At 43.3% G+C, this 23,751-nt stretch overlaps 1 protein-coding gene across 7 annotated transcripts in view; it reads left to right on the plus strand.

The window, feature by feature from the left end:
* The window catches only part of SHROOM3 (shroom family member 3), a 320,630-nt gene that overhangs the window by 251,871 nt on the left and 45,008 nt on the right, over positions 1 to 23,751 (plus strand). For 6 of the 7 annotated variants that reach the window (XM_078446004.2, XM_078446003.2, XM_078446005.2 and 3 more), the window contains 2 exons: positions 4,474 to 4,605; positions 22,500 to 22,631. In XM_078446004.2, the coding sequence (XP_078302130.2) occupies positions 4,474 to 4,605; positions 22,500 to 22,631 (264 nt within the window). Of the gene's footprint in view, positions 1 to 4,473; positions 4,606 to 8,801; positions 8,897 to 22,499; positions 22,632 to 23,751 lie in introns of those variants that run through there. The other variant, XM_078446007.2, reaches the window with a different exon arrangement.

Genomic DNA, 23,751 nt, shown 5'->3' on the forward strand with positions numbered 1-23,751 from the left:
ATCTGGAAAGACCATTTAAAATGTCTGGCTCAGTTCCTCACAGCTCTTACTCCAGCTTCTCCAGGCCTCCCCCCAATTTTCATGCTGTTCGGGAGAGCCACAGGGAACAGAATGATCTGGAACTTCTGATGTTGGCTGACACTCAGTTCAGAAAGCAGTGAATGGCTCTACTAAAATATCAAATAGTAAAGTAGCCAGTGTATATTCATGAGTTAGGAATATTGAGGGTGGTGGGGGAGAGGGTGGACAAAATATGAGTGTAATCATCACAGGGAGTAGAAATGGAGGCAGTTGGCCTGGATTTCTTGTTTCTTAACTGCCTGGGGAAGAAAGATGACAGGAGGATTGTGGTTCACAATTTTGTTTTTAGCTCCTCCTAAACCTTGATCTCGAGACTGGGGAAGAGCAAGAAACAATATACAAACAGTTCCCCCCGCCCCCGCAACCCTCATTAGCTTTGCCAGCCAGTTAAGTGAACAAAAAGGAGATGGGAAGGAAGACACGTTACAGATCTGTTGAACATTTGGCAATATTTCGTTCATTTAACAAATGATTATCAAGCGACTCAGTGTGCCAGGCAGCAAGCTGGTCTGCTTGCCTTTCTAAGCATGTGGAGGAAGACAGACCAGCAAACAGGTGGTCAGAAGACAGTGTGCATTGCACTTTGAAATGCACACCTATAGCTAGCACAGGGCGCAGCACCTCATGCCAACTTCCACTCGGAGGAGATGATGTCCAAACTGAAACCTGAAGGGCAAGTATGGATAAGCCAGGAGAATGTGGTGCCTTTTGGGATCTGGAAGTAGCTCCCTAAGGCTGGAGAGGCATATGGTTTACCTCTGTATTTTTTCACTTGAACTTGTTTCATTGAGTCTAAGGCTTCTGCAGTATATCTGTGGGTGTCTACCTTTGAGTATCTTTTAACTAAAAAATAAGCTCATTTGGCAACATGTTTAATTAAAGTCCCCACCATCACCATCTCCACCCATTCTGACCAAATCTGGGTGTACTTCCAAGGCCTACAGAATTTGTGATATAAACTAAACAAGTTTGAAGCTTTTACACTGAAAGGAAGAAGAGTAACTGATGGTGATTTTTGTCTCGCGTGAGTGTGATTCCATGTATGGTTTGAGCCAAGATATACAACCTGTCTGTCTCGGCGTATTCATCTGGAAGATGGGGCTCAAACAATTAGGTTTTGCCTTTATAGAGAAGTTGTGAGAATGACTCCTGATATATGGGAAAGCACACATCTCCTATAGGAAAGACTTGGAATAATCTGTCCCAGGTGTGTGGAATCACAGTAGCACCAGTGGGGCACGTGATCAGAGCACATTGTAGGCTTTGCCAGTTCCACTCTGCTGAGAGGCCGGAAGCGGATGGGAAAATGTGCATTGCAGAGACAGGCCAAGTTCAAGGTGCAGATAAGATAACTGGCGAGGGGATTAAAAGGCGAAGTGAGGAGTCCAACGGGGAGGTCTTTGGAGTAATAGGCTTCCCAACACTCATTCCAGGACTAATTTAGGTCTAGATTCATCATGGATTTTTTTTTTCATTAGAACATATAAATGTTTTAAATGTTTGTCATCCAGATGATTCTAGAAAGAGTTTAAGGCAGAAAAGCTGTGTTCTAAGTGCTGGCGATTCTTCCTGCACTCTCTCTAGCCTCTTTTCTAGTTTGTATGATACATCCAGAAAGCCCACTCAGTGCCAGGACCTCCATCTGGCCTCTGGAGCCAGCCCATCCAGGGTGGGGGGAGGCGTAGATTAGCAGGGAGGCCGTGCTGTGGTTTAGCAAGGGGGGGAGTGGGGGGACTGCAGTCAGCAACAAGCTACATGAGTTCCATGAACCCTCACACCCAGTTGCTAACCTCAGTCGGTCTCCTGGAGGTGGCAGGTGACCAGACAGCCAGTGGCCTGGAGAGCAATCTGGGGTGCCGGTCTCTGCTTTCCTAGGGTTGTGAGGAATCCTGTATCGAAAGTCCTTGAAAGGATGAGATCATCTCCTGTTCCTTGTGCTTTCATCTCTTTTTCATTTGCCTGCCCTTCCTGCCATCCCTTCCCTGTGACAGTGCCCTCCTGGACCTTCCATCACCTGGCACCTCCCAGGAAGGGGGAGCGGGCGAGGAAAGAGAAAAGGGCTTCGCTGTGGTACAGAGCCAGCAATTATGGTTCAAGCCCCAAATGAGGAAGGTATTAAACGCCACAGAGGTTTTATGAAAGCTCAGGCTTGGCCTTTGCTCTCCACTAGCAGACACATAGGCATCTAGAGGAGACTAGAAAGGAAAGCTTGCTGTCAGAATGGATTATACCGGTGAGTGGTCCTGGGTGTGCTCGTGACATACATGTAATCTTTACATTCACACATCTGATGGTGAGATACCCTTGAGTCTGTTTTCTGCCCCCAGTTTAAGCCAGGTGGTGTTGGTGCCTCTGAAGGTTGTAGGAGTAATTCTAATTGGGGACCACAGGATGAATTCTGCAAAAGGCCTTGACATATTAACTCTCTGGCCAGAGCTCTTTCTGTGGTTATTCCCAGCATAGATTCGGTCTTTTTAGTGGTGTCTGTTTCGTAGAACATGTTGGCTGAAAGGAGCTCTAACATGGAGGTACTGCAGTAAAATGATTGTGAAAATAATTAGGCAAATACCACCTGTAGGCAGTGTGCTAGACAGGTAACAGACATCATCTAGAAGACTTAGCAGCAATTTTGCAAGATGGGCATGATAATATTGGCTAATTTTCTGAGTACTGAGCATGTGCCAGGCTCTATCCTAAGTGCGTCATCTGAATTAGCTTCAGCTTCTCAACAGCTCTATGAAAAACAGTGTTCTTTTATGCCCCTTTCAGAGATGAGACAGCCGGGACACAGAGGGGTCAGAGTCACAGAGCTAGTCAGTAGGAAGAGTCAGGACTCCAAATCAGAGAGGCTGCCTACGGAACCAGCCCCCTAGTCATGCTGTGCCCTGCCTCTTAATATTTATATTACAGATGTGGGGCCTAGGTTCAGAGGGCATTTGCCCAATGCCTTTCAATTCATAAGTGACAGAACCTCAACTGAGCCTTCAGACTTCAAGCCTAGACTTATATTGACCATATTCAACTCCAGGAATCCTAAATTTGATGAGAAAAGTAATGTACAGAAAGGGGTAAGGGTATTTAGCTAAGGAAGCATATCTTAAAAATGGAAACTCCTTGGTCATCTCCCTCTGTGTCCTGAAATAAAAGAAATTGACAGCCGTTTGATAATCCCGCCTCTTCTCAGCCAAGGCTCACACAGAGGAGAAGCTGCATGCATTTGCCTCTTCTCCGATTCCTGCTCACAGGACGTGTGTGGGGGCCACCGGTAGGCTCTCCTAGTCTCAGAATGATCCTTAAAGACCCACACTGAAAACACATCACTGGTACCCAGCAGAGCAGAATAATGACAAAACTGCTTCAGAGCCTGAGGCAGGCGACTGTCTGATCAAGAGGATGCCTTCGAGTCAGGCATTTGGAAATTCAGAAGCTGAGAGTCTCCTACGGGGAAGAAATACACCTGTTCTTGTGGCAGAATGTGTGCCACATATTGGTCACGCAGGGCTTAAAATTTTCTCTGCCTGGGACTGGGGAGGAAAAGAGAATGGTGTTAGGGACCTGGGGGGTGTGAGGGTGGACTTAAATGGACACATAAAAGGCTTGCCTCCAGCACAGTGGAATCTAGACAATCTGAAACAGCTAAGGCTTAAGAGTTGGCATGCTCTTCTGAGCTGCCACTCACTGAACAGAGGAGACCTGCTCCCCTTGGGGGTCACTCTCCTTATAATGAATTGAGAAGGGAGGCAGTGGTCTGGGGTGCCTGGGTGGCTCAGTCGGGTAAACGTCCGACTCTTGATTTCCGCTCTGGTCACAGTTTATGAGATCAAGCCCCATTTTGGGCTCTGCTCTGATGGCACGGAGCCTGCTTGGGACTCTCTCTGTCTGTCTGTCTCTCTCTCTCTCTCTCTCTTCCTCCTCCTCCTCCTCCTCCTCCTCCTCCTCCTGTTCGCATGAATGCACTCTCTCTCAAAATAAACATTAAAAAAAAGAAGGGAGGCAGTGGGGACTGGGTTTCAGGGACGTTGCCTGGCCATTTGCTTTAGTGAGTCCAGTTTCTCACTTATTTACTGATGGAGGCTGAATTTTAGGGGGAGTTCACCTTCATTGTAGTGTCTCTTCCCCCTTGGTTGGAAAACCTGGTATTTTAAACTGGGAAGTATACTTTAGTGCTGCACAGAAACATAGATGGGAAAGGATGAAGCCCCTCAGGCATGGGCCTGCCTTCTTTGGAGCAGAGCACTTCAGTGGGTGCAGGCTGAGAACTCTGCACTCAGCCTGCAGTTCTGCTTTAACCGCTCAGTTAATTTTCATGCATTTTTCTTGTTGATTCATTAGTGCGCCCTTCCCATGAACGCCATCATATTTTCCCGTTTTCCCATTCTTTTGTTTTGCCAGAGATGCGTGTGCAGACCCAGGCCCTGCAGGTACCGGTACCTCTGACTCCCTCAGCCCAGAGCCCCTCACCTCGGACCCCCAGCACAGGAAAGCAGCATGGTCAGGAGGAGTTAAGCTTCGGCCGAAGCACAGGTAAGAGACACAGAGTCTGTGCGGAGCAGTTCAGAAAAGGAACTCGGCTGCTGGAAGAAAAGGGACTGGGGGCAAGGCTGGTCAAGATACTTGGTAGGTAGGTAGGAGGGGCTGAACAAGGAGGTCTGATAGCAGCTCAGAGTACAATAATGATGGTTTTCAAAATAGGTTCTGAAGAACCCTAAAGTTCCCGGGAGGTAGTCTGGGGCTCCCTCAAATCATTTGAGTCAGATCTCTCTCTCTCTCTTTTTTTTTTTTTTTTTGTATGTTTGTTTATTTTTGAGAGAGAGAGACTGAGAGTGTGAGCAGGGGAGGGGCAGAGAGAGAGGGAGACACAGAATGTGAAGCAGGCTCCAGGCTCTGAGCTGTCAGCACAGAGCCCGACTCGAGGCTCGAACTCATGAACCGCAAGATCATGACCTGAGCTGAAGTCAGAAGCTTTACCAGCTAAGCCACCCAGGCACCCCTGATTCAGATATCTTTTTAAAAAACACATCCGTAACTGTTTTTGAAACCACAATGAAAAACACTCACAGCAATATACCAACCAAGGTCTTACACTTTGGAAATGACAAATGTGTTAAATTGTACAGCAAGATTAATTCATCTTTGAACTGATGATCATATAAAACTCTTGTCCTCTGTTAACTGAGGAGTGTCCTGAGATTGTAAAGTTAGCCTAAAAAACATTTGCAGCTACTCACCTGTGCATCCTCTGTGCTCCTGTGTGCTCCCACAGCTGTGGGAATTCGGTTAGTGGTAGAGGACAGGTCAGATTTGCAGAAGGTGCTGGCTACAAGGGAGCCAACTGGCAAAGGCTGTTCTGGGGCCAGCCGGAAGAGGCAGAGCCCCGAGAACTATGTCCTTTAGCCTCCTTGGATTGTCAATGTAGAGAACCAGAGCCTTCTACTTGGGAAGACTCCACTGGGCTGTGTAGGTTGGTGTGGCATCAGCACCAGTGTGCTCAAGGCCAGAGGTTGTAGTTAAGAAGTTACTGCGATAGCCTGGGAAGAAAATGATCAGGATTGAACCACACAAGCGGTGATGGGACAAGAGAGGAGACATGATTCGAGATGAATTTAGGAAGCAGATCGATAGCAGATGAGGATGGGAGAAGGGAGAAGACAGATTAAAGAGTGTGACTTCCATGCTGCTGCCAGTGGGGCCCTTGGGAATAAGCGTGGGACCATTAGGCTGATGAAGGCAGGAAGAGCATAGATTGACTGAAGCCGTACTTGAGCACTGGAATCACACAGACCTGAGTTTGAGCTTGAAACAATGAAAAGATTTTATAAATCGATCTTTAACAGTTGGATGAAACAAATGAACCTAATTGTATACCTGGATGGTGTCCTATCCATGAAGAGACAGTCTTTAAAATGAGCCGGGGTTGGGGCACCTGGGTGGCTCAGTTGGTTAGGTGACCGACTTCGGCTCAGGTCATGATCTCACGGTCTGTGGGTTCAAGCCCCATGTTGGGCTCTGTGCTGACAGCTCAGAGCCTGGAGCCTACTTCAGATTCTGTGTCTCCCCTCTCTCTACCTCTTCCCTGCTCACGCTCTGTGTCTCTCTGTCTCAATAATAAATAAACATTAAAAAAATTTTGGGGGTTGCCTTCATCAGCATGGTCAAAGCTGGCCATCAGTGGTCTGTCTGTCTGAAGGGGGACAGGAAGGGAGTGGATGGGTAAGCAACTTCCTTTTTAAAAAGGATACGTTGCTCCCACGCATATCCCTTTAACTCCGTATACTCTAGGAATTTCACATGTGTATCTTGACTCCACAACTATATTTATTGTAAGCCCCTGCAATAGCTGGCTTCCTCTTTCCTAGAGGAAGAGATCTCTGTATCCCAAGTGTTACTGATGTAGGACTGAACTTGGAAGTGGGAGTGGTTCTTATCCAATTATACTCTGATCCTAAATCCTGCCCATTTTGGGTTTTACTTTTTATTTCAAAATAATTTTAGAGTCATAAAAAAGTTGCAAAAATAGTACAGAGATTTTCAGTACACCCATCACCTAGCTCTCCCTAATGTTTACATCTTTTATCATCATAATCCAAATATCAAAACTAAGAAATTGCTATTGATAAAATGCTGTTAACTACAGGCTATATACAGAAGACTTTATTCAGTTTTTATCATTTTTTCCCCTATGAACATCCCTTTTTTGTTCCAGGATTCTGTATTGTATTTGGCATGTTTCCTTAGTTTCCTCTAATCTGATATTTCCTTAGTTTTTCCTTGTCTTTTCCAACCTTGACACACTGAAAGAGTATGGGCCAGTTATTTTGTAGAATGCCTTCTTTTTGGGTTTGTTTGATATTGTCTCATGATTAGATTGAAGCTATACATTTTTGGCAAGAATACCACAGAAGTGATGCGTCCTGGTTGCATGTCCTATCAGGGATTACGTTATGTCCATATGTTTTACTCCTGGTGATGTCAACCTTGATGACTGGGTTGAGGTAAAGTCTGCCAGGTTTCTCTACCGTACAGCTATTCATCTCTTTGTAATATCTTGGAAGAGATAACTTTGAGACTATGTGAATATCCCTATTTGTCCTCAGACTTTCTCCATTGGTGGATATAGTCCCTGCAACAGTTATTACTATAATGTTCTAAACTGATTCCATATTTTCTTCATTCCTTCTGTATTTATTAGTTGGAATTCTTCTGTAAGGAAGAGCTGTCTCTTTCCCTACTTATTTTAACTGTATCAGTAAGGACTCCTTCATGTTTATTTTCTTCTCTGTGTTGTAATCCAATGCACTTTTGCTCTCACATTATTTTCATTGCTTACATTATTCCAGCTTTGGTCATTGTTTCTCTTTCAGGCTGGCTCTGGTCTAAATCCTGTCTTGAAATATGGAAAGGGGTGAGGTGCTGATGTCCTGGTCTTCCACTTAGGGCAGAAACGATGTGCTTATCAGCTTCTTAGGAGTCTTCCAAGTGTCGAGTTGGTAGGTTAGTAGTGGCCATTGAGCAAGTCTACTTTGTGATAAGTCGCAACTCTTGGAATTGGAAAGTGCTGGGGCTACTTCATGAGCCAATTCCAAGTGCACTGGGTCAGAGTTATAGATAGTTCCTTTTTCATGGAGCAAATAGGAAGGATTTTCTCATTTATGCATAAGAAAAACAAAAGAGTAAGAGCAGGAAACTCCATCCTCCCCCAGATGTAGACAGCGACCAGCCAAGCAACCAGATTTAGAGAGAGAAACTCTTTCTGGTCCAGGGCTTAACATTCTCACAGATCCGATCCCATCCTTCCCTTCCGTGAGACCCCTGAATGCTCTCTTAGCTAACTCTGTCAGTAGGAATCCTGTGATCTCATTTATCTTAACAGAAACATCTCCATAAAACCTGTCAAGCCTTCGGCCAGGCTAGTTCAGTGAGTTGGTAAAGGAGACAAAATGTTCTAGCTTGAAATTCAGTATTTCCTGAGCCAGTGCTTTCCTCCACAAACCTCTCCCCCCGCCCCCACCAGTCGTACCATCATTATAATAACTGCCTCATTTACTTACTAAGCATTTACCACATGGTGGTCTGTGCTCTGTAAAATAAATCAAGACAAATAGATAACACAAGCTCAGGGTTTCACTCCTAATTCTCAGCGGAGCAACACGGTTAGTTCAGCTGGGACTTTGTACGTCCCTTGGCAGTGAGTTTTGTCCCGGGGCTGCTGACTTCGTGTTCTCCGGACAGTGTGCCTAGCAGGTCTCAGGGGATGTTGATTTGGACCCCTGCCTCAGTAGCCTCCCAAACTGGGAAGCTTAAAGCAATTAACACACACTTTTGCAGACAGTGGCATTTTTGCATGTGGAGGAGGCTGAGGGTTTGGCAGAGATCATTCAAGGGAACTTCCTGATTCCAGTTTGATGCATTTTATCAGCAGATGGTTTTCCTTGCTTCCCTCCTCCTCCTGCCCACAAAATGGAATTCTAGCATTTCTAAGCTGCACGCTATTGTCTAAGATGCTGGCTCTTGCCGGAAAAGTTACCAAGGGTCACCTTCTCTTCTTCCCTCTTATTTGGCAGGAATTGAATTTTAATTGGCCGTTTTGCAGAGGTGACTGGGAATGTGAGTCCCACCCAGCTAGTTGCACGCTTAGCGAGTTCCGGGTGGTTCGGGCGGTGTGACAGGAGGTGCAGTGGACTGTTGGGAAGCCTTTGCAACCCTGACAGGAGCAGAGAGGGCAGTAGTTGGGAGAGATGGCTTTTTATCCCAGCCCTGAATATGACATGCAGTTGGCCAGAGGGCTGTTATCTAGGATGCTTCTGTTTGCCACAAGGTAAGTCCACTACTATGTGAGAGTGAGAGTTTGCACTTTCATTGCAGGGTTCGCAACTGACAAGCCTTTCACAGGTGTCTTTTTGATGTTGTGTTATACCTGTTTATTAAAAAAAAAAAAAAGCAACCGCATGCTTAAGTTTCTCATTATATGCGCATTCATGTAATTCAGTACTATTAGTATTTCTGCATAGGAATGTTTAATTATTCTCTCCTGTGTATGCAGTCATCATATTTCCTTTTTTTAAGTTTCTTTTTTTTTAATGTTACTTATTTTTGAGAGAGAGAGAGAGAGAGAGCGAACAAGGGAGGGGCCGAGAGAGAGGGAGACAGAGGATCCGAAGCAGGCTCTGCACTGACATCAGAGAGCCTGATGCGGGGCTCAAACTCAGGAACTGTGAGATCACGACTTGAGCCCAAACCTAGAGTCGGACGCTTAACTGACTGAGCCCCCCAGGCGCCCCACAGTCACCATATGTCTTACGATGCACGTGCGTATTTGGAGTGGCTTTTCATCTCCTTCAAATTAGCAATTGCTTTGTGTTGTGTACTTCATGGCTTTGCTTCCCCATTTCCCTGGGGAATTCCTAGATGACTGTTTCCATTTCTCACAAGGAATGGCTGTCTGTGTCCTAGCAGCCAAGTTCTTCTCTGTTCTCATTGCCAACATTTGTTGGAAGAGAAGGAACCTGTGACTGTGTTCTCAATGTTAGAGGAAAGGTGGGTCTTCTCATTCAACTTTAAAGTTACATGAAAAGAAGTGGTTACTGAGATTGCCGGCTGTACATTATGTAACCCCATCACAGCTGAAGGTATAAATGCTTGATTATCTTTTCCCCATTCCCACTCATTTGAATCTGCTTTTATTCTTATATAATCTTGATTCAAAGTTTTTGCTCAGAGGTCCGCTTAATGCGAGTGCTTGCTTCTAGGGAATACTGTCACTTAAGAGAACATATGGCATGGGAAAGAACAGGTGGGTGCAGCAGTCATGGTCATGTTCTAGATCTCAAGGTGATTGGAGTATTGATTACTATGGAGATTCCTCTGATCATCAGACCATGTAAAAGATAAAACTGAAAATATGAACTGCTTATTTTATCCAACACAGAGAAGGATCACAGGGCTGGTTTTTCAAGTTTTATTTGGCATTCTTTCATTTGAAAGTGAATAAGAGGGAAGCATTCTTCTGAGCTGTATTATTTTCTCCCCCACCGGTGTCAGGTTATGTGTGAGTGGTGGTAGGGGTGGCTGGTGGTGGTTAAACGCCTGGTGTAAAATTTATTATGAAGATACAGGTAGGTAGGAATGGAGGGGCTGGAGCAAGTATTCTTAAAGTTTTTAGCTTCTCTGTCATCTTTTCAATCAGGTTTCAATCAATGATCTTTAAAAGTTTTCTTTTAGTGAGCGATCCCTTTCTGGTATGATTTTTAAATGTAGATTCTTTTGACCACTGTTGGAGGTTTTTCTCTAAAAATGAATGCTTTCTGTCCTTTCCTTTGTTTTCTTGTTGCCTTTAATTGCTTATTTGTGGCCTCTTTCTCTAAATGACAAGCAGGTGAAATAAAGAAGAGAAAAACAATGGGATGCATCAGACTTATCCCAAAAGAGCCAGTGTCTTTAGTGTTGGAGGTTTGGGGGCCATCTATTTGTTTTTGTTTAATGGAGTGGTGTTTGGAAAAAAGTCCCTTCCGAAAGGTAAGGCTTTTGCCTCACACACACAAAAACCCTTCCTCCACCTGTTTTGGCAAATGAAAAGCAATGTATACTTTGGCATTGTATGAAAATTAATTAGCTTAATTTTGAAATATCTTGGTTGGTATTTGACCTCCTTTTAACTCTCCAAGGACAGTCTTGTGTGGATTTATATATTAAGGAGGAGTGTTTCCAGCTGCTGTGGTAGATACCCTTCCCCTCCCACCCCAAAGACCACTGGGTGGAGGGGAAGAGCCACACCTTTATTGTGCCCTGCTGAACTGCTTCTAACTTATCCAATGGGAGTCCTCTGGCAGACCTCTAAGCAACTTCTCTGTTAAGGGGAGCAGTAATTCAGGGACACACAACGATATTTCCAGTTCTCTGCAACTATCTTACCCTGAGATCCATGAGGGTACGTTTATTCCATCTGTGTGTAGAAGATAAAAACAAACCAGCACAGAAGTGATTTCTCCTACATGAGCTCTAGCAACACATTCTATGGCACACGGAAGTAGAGAAGAAAATCCTAAAATCATAATATCTGATATCTAAAGAAATTGCTAAAAGCCAATCTCTCCTTCTTCCTCCAACAAATAAAATATCCGATTGCAAATTGAGATTTGAGAAGAAGAAATTATCAATAATTAGAACTTATGCTTCTCTATTTATGCTATGCTATTTATTGTCATTGGATTTTGAAAGTCCATGAAAGACAAGATGAATGCTGTTAGAGATCAGAGATGTTAGAATGTCTGTGTCAACTTCTGCCATGGCTTGGATGCAAATGTTGAAGTGTGGGAAGGAGAGTTGACTTTTCTGCTTCCTCAGAGTTGAGAGGAGGAGGATAGAAAGAGAGGGATATTGAGAAAAAGACATTTCAACGCCATCATCCGTTGGTGACTAAGTGAAAGACGCCCACCCCATTGGTGGTCCCTCTCCTGTAGGATAATAGCTTTGTTTGGACATTAATAAAATTTAAATCTTAAAAAAAAATATGTCAGAATAGAGAGTGGGGAGGAGATAAACCACTAGTGAAAGGACATTGGGACAGGTGTGAGAAGTGGGGTAAAGCATCTTACTTGAAAAGGTTTTTCATCTTTTATGCAAATTTTAGGTGTTAGAGTCTGATGTCTATCTGTTAGCACACTTCACTCTTACTTATGATTCACTCCTCAAAGCCAAACGTCCCCAGGGTGTATTATCAGGATGTGACATTTAAAAAGAACTTCTCTTTCCAGAAAGGACTGTGTGTTGCTATGGGGTTATATTACCTAATGCATACCTTTCTACCCACCGAACCACTTGTTTAAGACACAGATGTTGGTGAGGCAATTATAAAAGCCTTAGGAAACTTTGCTTGGATTTTTCTGTGAATCTCAAAAGTCTGAAATACAGTCTTGAAGAGTCCTGTAGTCCTAGAAACTAGAGGTTAGCGATGCTGTAAAGGGGGGGGTAAAGGATTTCTCAAAACAATGTCTTTGCCAATAGTGTTATGAGACAATTACCACCTTTTTTCTTTCCTTTTCTTTTCTCTTTTCTTGTCTTTTCTTTTGTATCTTGGAAGATAATGGGCTTTTTCAACCCTTTAAAAATTTTAGGAGCTTTTCTGCCTCCTGCGAACATATAGAAAACCTATCTCAATGTGGGGTAATTTTTATTCCAGAGAGAGTTCCATGGGGATCTATGGAATAAAACAGTGTTATGAGTACAGCTCAGTGTAGCTTGACTCAGTCATGGTTTTCACTTGCTGTATATTTTTGTCATCAGTATTTGGGGCCTATCATTTTCCTGTAAACAGGAAATGCCTAAAAAAGGCATTGTTGTTCAAGTACAGATCATCTGTTCCACTATACTAAAGATATAATATCCTTCTCCACCCCCCCCCCCCAATTACTTGTACAGTGACACTTAATTGTTCATACTGAATTTGTTTCTTCTTTAAAGGGTGAAAGGGGCAATTTAGCTTTAACTATCAAAATCACAAGTGCCTATTTTGAGCCAACAATTCTACTTCTGGGAATTTTTGCTGCAATAAGTCTGCATAGATAGAAATCAGTGTATGGGCATGGTTATTCACTGAAGCATTATTTGTAATAGCAAGAGACTAGAAATCAAAAAGTATCTACAGAAAGGGTCTGGTGGGTAAATATGATGTATGCATTCAAGGGAATACCAGGCAGCTAAAAGGAAAAAATGGTATGAAGAGGCTTTCTAAATACTGAAGAGAAATGGGGGGAGTGGGCTAGGAAATGTGGAGAGTAAGACTTCTCAATGGCTTTGATCTTTTTTTAAGAAAAAAACTATATGAATTCAAAAGAGTACCTATACTTATTCAAAAGAGTACCTCAAATAAAACGGGGAAAATATGAAGATTTGATTAATCTTGGTGATGAGTATGTGGGTGATCTTTATATTAATTTGAATACATTTATATATGTTTGAAGGACTTTATAATTTTAAAAATAGATTAGGAGAAAAAGGGGAAAATAGCAGTGACACACAAAAGGAACCTTAGGAAACATATTTTATCCTGGGCCAAGCATATGGTGTTCAGTAAGTCTATCAGGAAGACCCTCAACCCACATCCATGACACGTTAACTCAGACCTGATTTACAGAATATATTAATATATTGTTTTGGGGGGTCAAAAGTGGGGGGTTAAGACCGGAATCTTGTTAAGTTGGACTTGGTCATCTATTGTTTTTTTGTTTTGTTTTATTCAAGTTCGTTAACGTACAGTGTAGTATTAGTTTCAGGAGTAGAATTTAGTGATTCATCACTTACATATAACACCCAGTGCTCAACACAAGTGCCCTCCTTAATGCCCATCACCCATTTAGCCCAACCACTCCCCCCACCTCCCCTCCAGCAACCCTCAGTTTGTTCTCTGTATTTAAGAGTCTTTTATGGTTTGCCTGGACTTGGTCATCTATTAAAGCATATTGTGTACTAAACAGATGACGGATGGGCAGGTAGGTGGGTTAGTAAGTGGATTAGAAAAGAGGATGTTTTATTTGGTAGTGCTGGTAGTCTATCTTGTATTCTTACATATTCAGCTCATGTCTGGTTGATAACTGGCATGGTTTTATAATGTTCGCGCACCCAGAAGAGTAAACTCAAAGTGTCAGTCATAATAGCTCATTGAAGCACAGCATCAACACAAAACTGAACTCTAGCTCTTGGAATTTTTTATGTTCCAAGTTGTGGTTGTTACCTTCTTGATTTATGCAAAGCATACGGATCCTTCAAGGTCATCTGAAGTCCCGCTCTATTTCTAGACCTTTTGGCCAGCTTCAGACCCTATTCCTGATCATGGGCAGCATGTGAGATGTTTGATGCTTACATCCAAAGTCCCTCTAGAGCTTACATGGCTCAGTACCATTTGATGACTTCTCCTACCATCTGCTTTTTTGCTCCTAAGGCTTCAGTCACACTGTTGTGCTTCTTGAAAACCCCAGATTTATTCCCACATCAAGGCCTTTGCATTTCATTGTTCCTTCTATCCTAAATACTCTGCCCCCAACTCTTTGCATGGTTTATCATCATCATTTAGGTCTCTGTTCAAATGCCCCTCTCAAAGAGGCTGTCCACAAGCAGGACCCTCATCTCACTCTCACATTACCCAGTTTTATTTCCTTCAGAACCCTTAGAACTGTGTGAAAATATCCTGTTTTTCTGCTTACTGTCTGTCTCCCTACTCTGCCCACCCCACCTCATTTACACTGCTCGTTGCTTAGATGGTAAGAGCACAAGCTCTGGGGCCAGATGTGTGAGTTTAAATATCAGCTCTTCGGGGGGTGCCTGGGTGGCTCAGTCTGTTAAGCGTCCGACTTCGGCTCAGGTCATGATCTCACGGTCTGTGGGTTCGAGCCCCTCATCGAGCTCTGTGCTGATAGCTCGGAGCCTGGAGCCTGCTTCGGATTCTGTCTCCTTCTCTCTGCTCCTCCCCTGCTCGTACTCTGTCTCTCTCTTTCAAAAATAGACATTTGGGGGCGCCTGGGTGGCGCAGTCGGTTAAGCGTCCGACTTCAGCCAGGTCACGATCTCGCGCTCCGTGAGTTCGAGCCCCGCATCAGGCTCTGGGCTGATGGCTCGGAGCCTGGAGCCTGTTTCCGATTCTGTGTCTCCCTCTCTCTCTGCCCCTCCCCCGTTCATGCTCTGTCTCTCTCTGTCCCAAAAATAAAAATAAAAAAAAAACGTTGAAAAAAAAAATAAATAGACATTTAAAAAAGTTTTTTTAATAAAAATAAATATCAACTCTGCTTACTACCCTTGTGACTGTGGACAAGTTGCTTAATTTTTCTTATTTACCTCATTTCCTCATTAATAGCCCTGCACGTAAAGATAGGACAAAGAGTAAGTGAGAAAATAGGCATCAAGTGTCTAGAATGGTGCTTGGCACTCAGCAGGCACTCAGGTATTTTTTGAATGAATGATTAAGTCTGATTCTGTTTAACACTTTTTCTTGCATCTAAGACTCCCCAGCAAGATTGTAAGCTCCTTGTGGCCATCTCAGAACTCCCAACTAGAATTCATCGGAGTAGAAGGCACACAGTAGGTGATCAACGAAAACTGCTTGAAATACCTGAACTTCTTTATTACAGATTTCTCAGAAATATGCTCTGCATTCCTGACTCTGTGTTAGGACAAAATCATCTAAGAAGGACACCATGTCACTTGCTAGTTCCAGTTTCATCAGCCTACCCATCCCACGCAGTTAAGCTTCCTTGTTTGTGGTTAGGAATGCAACAAAAGGGCTTTGTTTGAATTACACCCACACACAAAACTCAGTCTGCTCAAAATTTAAAATTAAATTGTCTTCTGACCCTTATTGATATGCTCATGATGTAATGCCCTTTAGGAAAGTATTTCCTTATCTTCTTAAAGATCAAAGTGATCCCAAAATATGAAAGCATGCTGTGCTCTTTAGGAATGTTTATTAAATTATTTGCATCATTGAAAAAGTCAGTAAACAGCTGTTTGACTTTTTTTTTTGTTATCTCCAGCTATTTTTAAAATGCTGTGCTTTTAAATAGGTAATACAAGCGCATGATACACAATTCAAATGTTACAAAAGGAAATAACAGTGAAAAAAATAAGTTTTCCTGCCCAGAGGCACTCATTTTCCTAGTTTCACAAGCATCACTCCAGAAATATTCTTTCCACTAAGACCTGTTAGGGGTTACGTATATTTTCTCTTGCATACTGCATCATACTGTACTCACAACCTTATAGTTGTCATAGATTTTGGAGATCTTTACATATCAATTATGTATAGAGCTACTCCATTCTTTTAATGGCCACAAAAGTATTCTGTTTTATGGATGTACTGCAAAGATTTAACTGGTCTGCTACTGATGAGCATTTAGCTTGTTTTTCAATCTTTTGATAGATGTGTTATTTAAAAAAATTTTTTTGGGGTGCCTGGGTGGCTCAGTCGGTTGAGCTTCCGACTTCGGCTCAGGTCATGATCTTGCGGTTCGTGAGTTCGAGCCCCGCGTCAGGCTCTGTGCTGATAGCTCAGAGCTTGAAGCCTGCTTCAGATTCTGTGCCCCCCTCTCTCTACGCGCCACCCCTCTTGTGTTCTCTGTGTTTCAAAAATGAAGAAACATAAAAAAATTTTTTTTTTCTAGGGGTGCGTGGGTGGCTCAGTCGGTTAAGCATCCGACTTCAGCTCAGGTCATGATCTCGCGATTTGTGGGTTTGAGCCTCACGTCCGGCTCTGTGCTGACAACCTGGAGCCTGCTTCAGATTCTGTGTCTCCCTCTCTCTCTCTGCCCCTCCCCTGTTCATGCTCGCTCTCTCTCTTTCAAAAATAAACATTTTTTAAAAATTAAAAAAAAATTTTTTTCTAGATGTTGCCAGACTGCTCTTTCTTCAGGTTGTGCTGATGTATACTTCCCCTAGCAAGGCGTAAGAGTCACTGGGCTCCATTCTGGTCCTCGTTTTTATTGTTCTTTTCCCTCATTTCATCACTTCACTGCCCACGTGGAAGAATCTTATAAAAAAAGAACTTCTCTCTGAAGCCTTCTCCCAACAGATGCATTTTTGTTTTTTAAGACCTTTTGTTTGTTTGTTTCAAGATCACTCTGTTCTTAATGTCTTAGACCTGTGGTGAGACCTGACACCCCACCCAAGGGCCAATAGTTACCTGTCCAAGCTCCAGAGCGAAAAATCTCTCCAAGTTGGGTTTCCTGCCTTGGCATTACAAGTCTTGGACGTTTATTTTATCTTTACTGTAGGAATTATTTCTTTGTGATGTATTATTTACTGTAGGAATTCCTTCTTTTGGTCTCCCTACCAGGATGTAAGCTCCTTAAGGGCATATCTTAGTATTAATTCTTATTTATTAACTCTTAGTTATAAATGCTCATCAAATTTTAGCTCTTCTGGTCTCACTGTTATGTGCCTTGAGCCCCGACCTGCCACATCAACCCCCTCATGTTTCCCTCTTCTGCCATCATCATAATGAAAATAGAGGACATTGGGTGTGAAATCTCTCTGACTCGCCTCCCATCTGCCCTCTTTCATACTTAGGAGCATCAACATCTTACCTCCTACTTTCTTATTTCAGTGGAACTGCCTTTACGCATACATAAATGAGGTATACTGCCCACATGTACTGTAGAATGCCATCCCTTCCTACTTTCTCATGAGTCTTGAGGAGTGTCCTCTTTGTCCTGTATCCTTAGCTCCCTGTCTCACATAAACTTGCTTATACTTCTCTTTGTTTAAAATAGGGGTCCCCGGGAGGCTCAGTTGGTTAAGCATCTGACTTTGGCTCTGGTCATGATCTCATGGTTCATGAGTTCAAGCCCCGCCGTTGGGCTCCATGCACAAGCAACTGAGCCACCCAGGTGCCCCATGATCGGTTATCTCTTTAAGTTCACTGCCACTGCGTTAAGTGCCAGACCCTCATTATCTTTTACCCTGGCCAAGAGAAAAGCCTCCAGTCTTGTCTCTCTCAAATGTATTCTCCTTGTCATTGTCAGGATCTTACCGAAACCCATATTTGAACATGCTCCTCCCTGGCTAAGGTTCTTTGGTGGCTTCCAAATCCACAGGACACTGTCCAGACTGTCTAGTGAAGCCTGTTAAGATGTGGCCCCTCCTACCTCATCACCTTTATCTACTGTTCTTCCCTTTACTCATCGTCTCCTCTCCAGCTTCTTTGTGTTGTTTTACCATATTCTTGTACATCTCCATGCATTAGTCATGCTATTCTAGCTAGATGGCCTTCCTTTCCCTACCCTCTTCCATCTGGAAAACCTTCCTTTCCCCACCCTCTTCCATCTGGAAAACCTTTCATGATCTAGGTTAAAGTGAAGCTTTCTCACAGTGTTAGTGAGTCCCTCCCCTGTGTTTACCAAGCATCTTGTATGGGTCTCAGTCGTGGAGCCCATCGCATCCCAGGTTACTTGGCCATCCTCCTCTATACTGTGAATTATGTGGGTCTACTGATCCTTTGTTGTTCTTTGTATCCCCACTGCCAGCATAGTGACTAGGATATAGAAAGTCTCCCTGGATGTCTCCTGAATGAATGGGAAAGAAACCAAAGAAAGGTTTCATGGGTTACATTTTTTTGAAAAGCCTCGCTCTTGCCTCCAAAGCACAAGGAGAAATTTTCTTCCCTTAATGTAGGTGAAACAGCTCCACTTGTCTTCACTGTTCTGCGCACAGCCTCCTTGTACACCTCAGTCTGATTCAGAACTTTCAGTGGGATGTCTGACCCTTCATGAAGGTGCTGTACTAACTGATATACGAAGTCTGGGTGAGTAGATTGCACTTCAGGGCACCTCCTCTCTTTTTTCCTTTGAGATTTCAGACTAGAGGGCTTCTCCGGAACTCCTGAAATTATTGGAAAACAGTAGCTCACACCTCATCTCCTTGACTAGAAGCGAGATGTTTCTGTAGAGCCTTTTGAGTTTATCAGGGCCTGTCCATTTCTCTTGGGCAGGGAAGGCTTCTTGGCACCAGTGTTTTTAGGTAGGTGTGGTCAGATACCGCTGGTGGATGAAGCTGCTGAAGGGTCATCCCTAGGATTACCACCCTCAGGTGCCGGGCCAACCTCACTCTGCAGCTATATCCATTGGCTTCTCAAAGTCCCTAGTCACAGGTCCTGCCAACTCCTCTCCCTAGGTAACCAGACATGAGGTGGGAAGATGACACTTTATTCTTTCTCCGTATGTATTTTGGACCCATTTGGATCATTTGAACCCATATGAAATGTCTCCAGGTGCCTCATGCAAAAAAAAGGCTTTATATTTTTTCAGCAAGTTCTCGGCTTTTCCTTTATAGTTATTCAGTAACATCTCTTGAGTGTCTGAAGTCAAAGGCAACTGGGTTTCAATCCTGACTGTGGGACTTAGGGCTGTGTGATTTGAGCCAGCCACTGAGGGGCTTGGGGCACCAGAAAGGATTTCTAATCCCTGGATGGAACTGGAAGACAAAGCAGGAAATCTAAGTCACTGAGGAATTGAGGTTCCAGGGAGGTAGCCTGGCTTTGAGGAGCTAGGTGAGGAGCCAGTTTCTGGGAGGCTGTGTGTCCAAGGTCAGAGGGAAGCTAGCAGCAAGAATGGCAAACTGTGGAGACACTGAGCCATTAACCTGGGGCTCCCAGATGGCCCCTCTGAGAAGAGGGCAGGTTCAACTTTGGGGCAGAGGGTATGGGTTGCCTGGGACCTGTTAGGGGGATTAGAGAGGTATGGGGGCAAAGAGCCAGACAGTTGTAATATTTTGCCTTCCACTGTTGATCTCCTGACTTTGCACCCTACTTTCTCTCTTTTGCCCCAAGACTGTGCTATTACTTGCTTTCATTCTTTCCTAGCTTCCAGGTGGGCAAGGTCTGTTCCCTGTTGGCCCGTGTTTACTTCCCTGACCAGAGGTCATGGCCACTGCCCTGGCAGCTCCCTGCTTCACCACTGTGGCCAGGGTCCTCCAGGCTGTGAGCACCATAACTCTCTGCTGTAATGATCTACTCTTAGATCTACCTTCTAGATCTACCTTCCTGGGGAGCTCAGATGTGGGTGACTCTGTGCCATCAACAGTTCCTGCCCATTCCCCTTGCCTCCACCATTCACTCCAGGCTTCTCTCACCCCTTTCCTGTCCTGCATTGTAGATCTCCCTGATGGGGTTGTCTCCCTACCCTCTAGTCTTTACCAGTTCTTTAATAATGAATGCTGGAAGATAATCATACTTAACATTTGTTGAGCTCTACTATGTGCCGGTACATGACCTCATTTTTAATCTTACAAAACCCTGTGAATAGGTTCTGTTATAATCTGCCTTTTACAGATGAGGTAGCTCAGAATGGTTAAGAAATTTACCACCAGTTTTTAGCTTTTGGATTTGAGGTATCAGCATTAGAATCCAGGTCTGTCTGATCCCAGAGCTGATAACCTTTGGCCACATTCCACCTTCTGTCTATCCCCAGTGTTTTATCAAGAGAGATTTCCATTTTTCTCACTTTCCTTGGCCCATGTGGCAACACAGATGTTAGCATATGACTATATGTTCCTCAGTTCAATCAGCATTTACTGACTGACAGCTAAAAATCTTGTGTGTCTGTATCTCTTGCTTCACAGAAGACCATTTTCCTATCCTTTCCTATTTTTCTTCAGAAGAAAATATGTGCACTTTTGGGAAATCATTATCTCTCTTGCAGTCTTCCCTACACTCTTACAGATTTTAAAAGTTATTTCAGATTAAAATGAGGCTAATACAGCCTCTTTGATTAATGTCTTCATTTTTTTACATGAACAAAGGCTCAGAGAGGGAAAGTAATTTATACAGAGTCATACAGCAAGTTAATAAAGTCAGGGTAAGAACCCATGTCTTGACACCTGGCCTAATATTATTCTGATATACTTAACACTTTTGAAATTTGACTCATATTGGGGGAACGGTTTTTTCATTTAATTTAGCAAATGCCAATCTATCGTTTCATAGAAAAGAAACAGGTGTGTGTACTTTCAGCTTTATTTTCAGTGTATCAAAATGCACTCCTGGATCTCATACACATGTTTCTAAACTGCAGAAAAATGCCCCTGCGTTCCTACAGTTCAAACGTTTTCAGCATGAGATACCCTAGCACACCTCACTTTTTTTTGCCAAAAGTACGGCACAGCCCCTCTCTCCTGACTCTGACCTTCTATAGCAGTGTAATCCTTACCAAATTTATTCTTCAGTATCGTAGCTAAAGGACACCCATTTTTTTCCGTTTGGCTTTGTCAGCTCTTTGTGTTATAAAGGCAGGATATTTAAAAGTTGAAGTCCTTGACTTGCAAAATGAAAAACTATTTTCGAGAACATCTTGCCGTTTAGACCATGTAGCTTAGAGCAGTGTTAACCCTGAGGTAGCTGCTAATTTTTATGTAGTTCTTACCAAGAAATTAAAATAATGTAATTTATCCAGCATCAGGATAGGACAGAGGACTTCAAAATCACCAGAAAGCTTTTTACCATACAGCCACACAAAGTCCTTTGGGAGGTGGCAAGGAATTACTGCTCCCATTTTCATATATGGATAAGCAGAGACCAACAAACAGCAAGGCAACTCTGTGTGCTTTAAATTAATAAAGCATAAAATGTTAACATACAAGGAATCTAGGTGAAGGTGAAATTCATTCTTTTTTTTTTCCAGTTTTTATTGGGATATAATTAGTGTGTAACATTGTATAAGTTTAAGGTGTACAATATACTGGTTTGATACATTTATAAATTGCAGAATGATTCCCTCCATAGTATTAGCCACTCGTCCATCCTGTCACATAGTTACAATTTCTTTTTTGTCTGAGAACATTTAAGATCTAATCTCTTACCAACACGCAAGTGTATGATACAGTATTATTAGTTATAATCACCATGCTGTACATTAGATCCCCAAACCTGTAAATCTTATAAAGTTTGTGCTCTTTAACCAAATCTTCCCCTTTCTCCCATCTCCCCAGCCTCTAGCTACCAATACTGTTATTCTGAATTGTCTTTTTAATTTTTTTATTTTTTAAATATTTTTTAAATGTTGACTCATTTTTTAGAGAGAGAGAGACAGAGTGCAAGCAGGGGAGGGACAGAGAGAGACACACAGAATCAGAAGCAGGCTCCAGGCTCCCAGCTGTCAGCACAGAGCCCAATGTGGGGCTCGAACTCACGAACCACGAGATCATGATCTGAGCCGAAATTGGACGCTCATCTGACTGAACCACCCAGGTGCCCCTGAGTTTGTCTTTTTTAAAAAGATTCCACATAGAAGTAAGATTGTACGGTATTTATCTTTGTCTGCCTTATTTCACTTAGCATTATGCCCTCAAGGTCCATCCAAGTTGTTGCAAATGGCAGGATCTGCTACTCATGGCTGAGTAATCCACCGTGCGTGTGTGTGTGTGTGTGTATCACATCTTCTCCATTCATCAGGTGATAGACGCTTGGATTGTTTCCATATATTGGCTCTTGTGAGTAATGCTGCAGTGAACCTGGGAGAGTAGATATCTCTGTAAGATCCTGATTTCAGTTTCTTTGGATATACACCCAGAAGTGGGGTTGCTGGATCATATGGTAGTTCTATTTAATTTTTTAAAGGAATCTCCATACTGTTTTTCATAGTGAGTACCAATTTGCATTCACATAGTGCACTAGGGTTTGTGTGGGAATTCTTTATACTAAGTTACAACATTTTTAGGTAAGTCTGAAATCATGTCAAAATGAAAGTAAAAATATTATAAAGCAGAGAGGAGCAATGGTTAGTAAGAGAAATAAGCAGTAAGTTATACTTTCCAATATTTACTTAATTATTTTTGATCTCTAAGGCTACAGCAGTCTCTGCTTTTCAATCAGTAAATCACATCGGTGACGAGACTCCGCTGAGAATGCTCCTGATGTTGAGAGGTCTCTCTCCCATGTCTCCTCAGGCGCAGCGACCCTGCAGGCCGACCTCACTCTTGGCATTTAACCAAATTGGGGGAGAACCAACCAGAGGGCAGCATGATGCAAATCACTCCGGGCACGATCGGCAGTCCTTGGCCCCAAAGGTACCATTCCAGGTAAGTGACCCAGCCGAGATGCAGGGCTTTGCTTCTTTCAGAGCTCTTGTTCCCAGAAAAGGTGTTCTTCTGTTTTGAGAACATTTCTTTACACTCAACCTGAGGATCAAACCTGTCTATCCACCACCTTCCTCTTCCTCTTCCTCTTCAAACTCTTAATGTATATGTCACCTTCATACCCTGGGCTAGACTGGCAGGAAGGGAGGCCATGTGAGATCATTGCAGGGTCTGCTCATTCTCAGTCAGACCTTTCTCAATTGCACATTGTAGCACTTCACTAGAAAAACTGACAAACTTCTTTCCTCAGTGCTTAATGTCCTTCTCAACCCAGTATGTGTCTGCTTTTTATGGAGTGATTTTATTCATGTATTTGAACTCCTTACTTGCTTTATATCCTTCTGTTAAGGCTAGTTATCCAACTTAGCTCCAACCAAAAAAACGAACACACTTAAGGGCTACTCAGTGTGCACTCCTGTGATTATCTCCTGTGATACACACCTTCATCTCCACCTTTAAAACATACAGTATTCTTTTATTTTTTTTAATGTTTACTTATTTTTGAAGGAGAGAGAGCGAGAGAGCGAGCGAGCGTGCGCATTAGCGGGGGAGGGGCAGAGAGAGAGGGAGACACAGAATCTGAAGCAGGTTCCAGGCTCCGAGGTGGCAGCACAGAACCCGATGCGGGGCTCGAACCCAGGAGCCGTGAGGTCATGACCTGAGCCGAAGTCGGACGTTTAACCGACTGAGCCACGCAGGTGCCCCTAAAACAGATACATTATTCTTAACCCCATTTTACAGAACCTGAAATTGAAGCTTCGAGAGACAAATTTGTCGAAAGTCAAACAATTGATCAGGACCTGAGTCCAGACTCAAGTCCAAGCCAGGTGTCAGAGCCCTTGTGCATAACCGAGTTATACTTTCTCTGCTTTTCTAGTCATTGTGTCAGTCAAGGTTCAGTCAGAAAAAGGCAAGGCCACCACCAGTGTCACGGGAGAAGGGATTTATTGTGGTAATCAGATCTTACACAACTGAGAGGGACTGGGGAGAAGGAAGCCAAACTTGACCATCCAGACATATTGAAGTACTCAGTCAGGACTCCCCTACATTTATGACAAACTCA

Source organism: Panthera onca, chromosome B1, assembly GCF_046562875.1.
Source record: "Panthera onca isolate mPanOnc1 chromosome B1, mPanOnc1 haplotype 2, whole genome shotgun sequence".
Classification (NCBI taxonomy): domain Eukaryota; kingdom Metazoa; phylum Chordata; class Mammalia; order Carnivora; family Felidae; genus Panthera; species Panthera onca.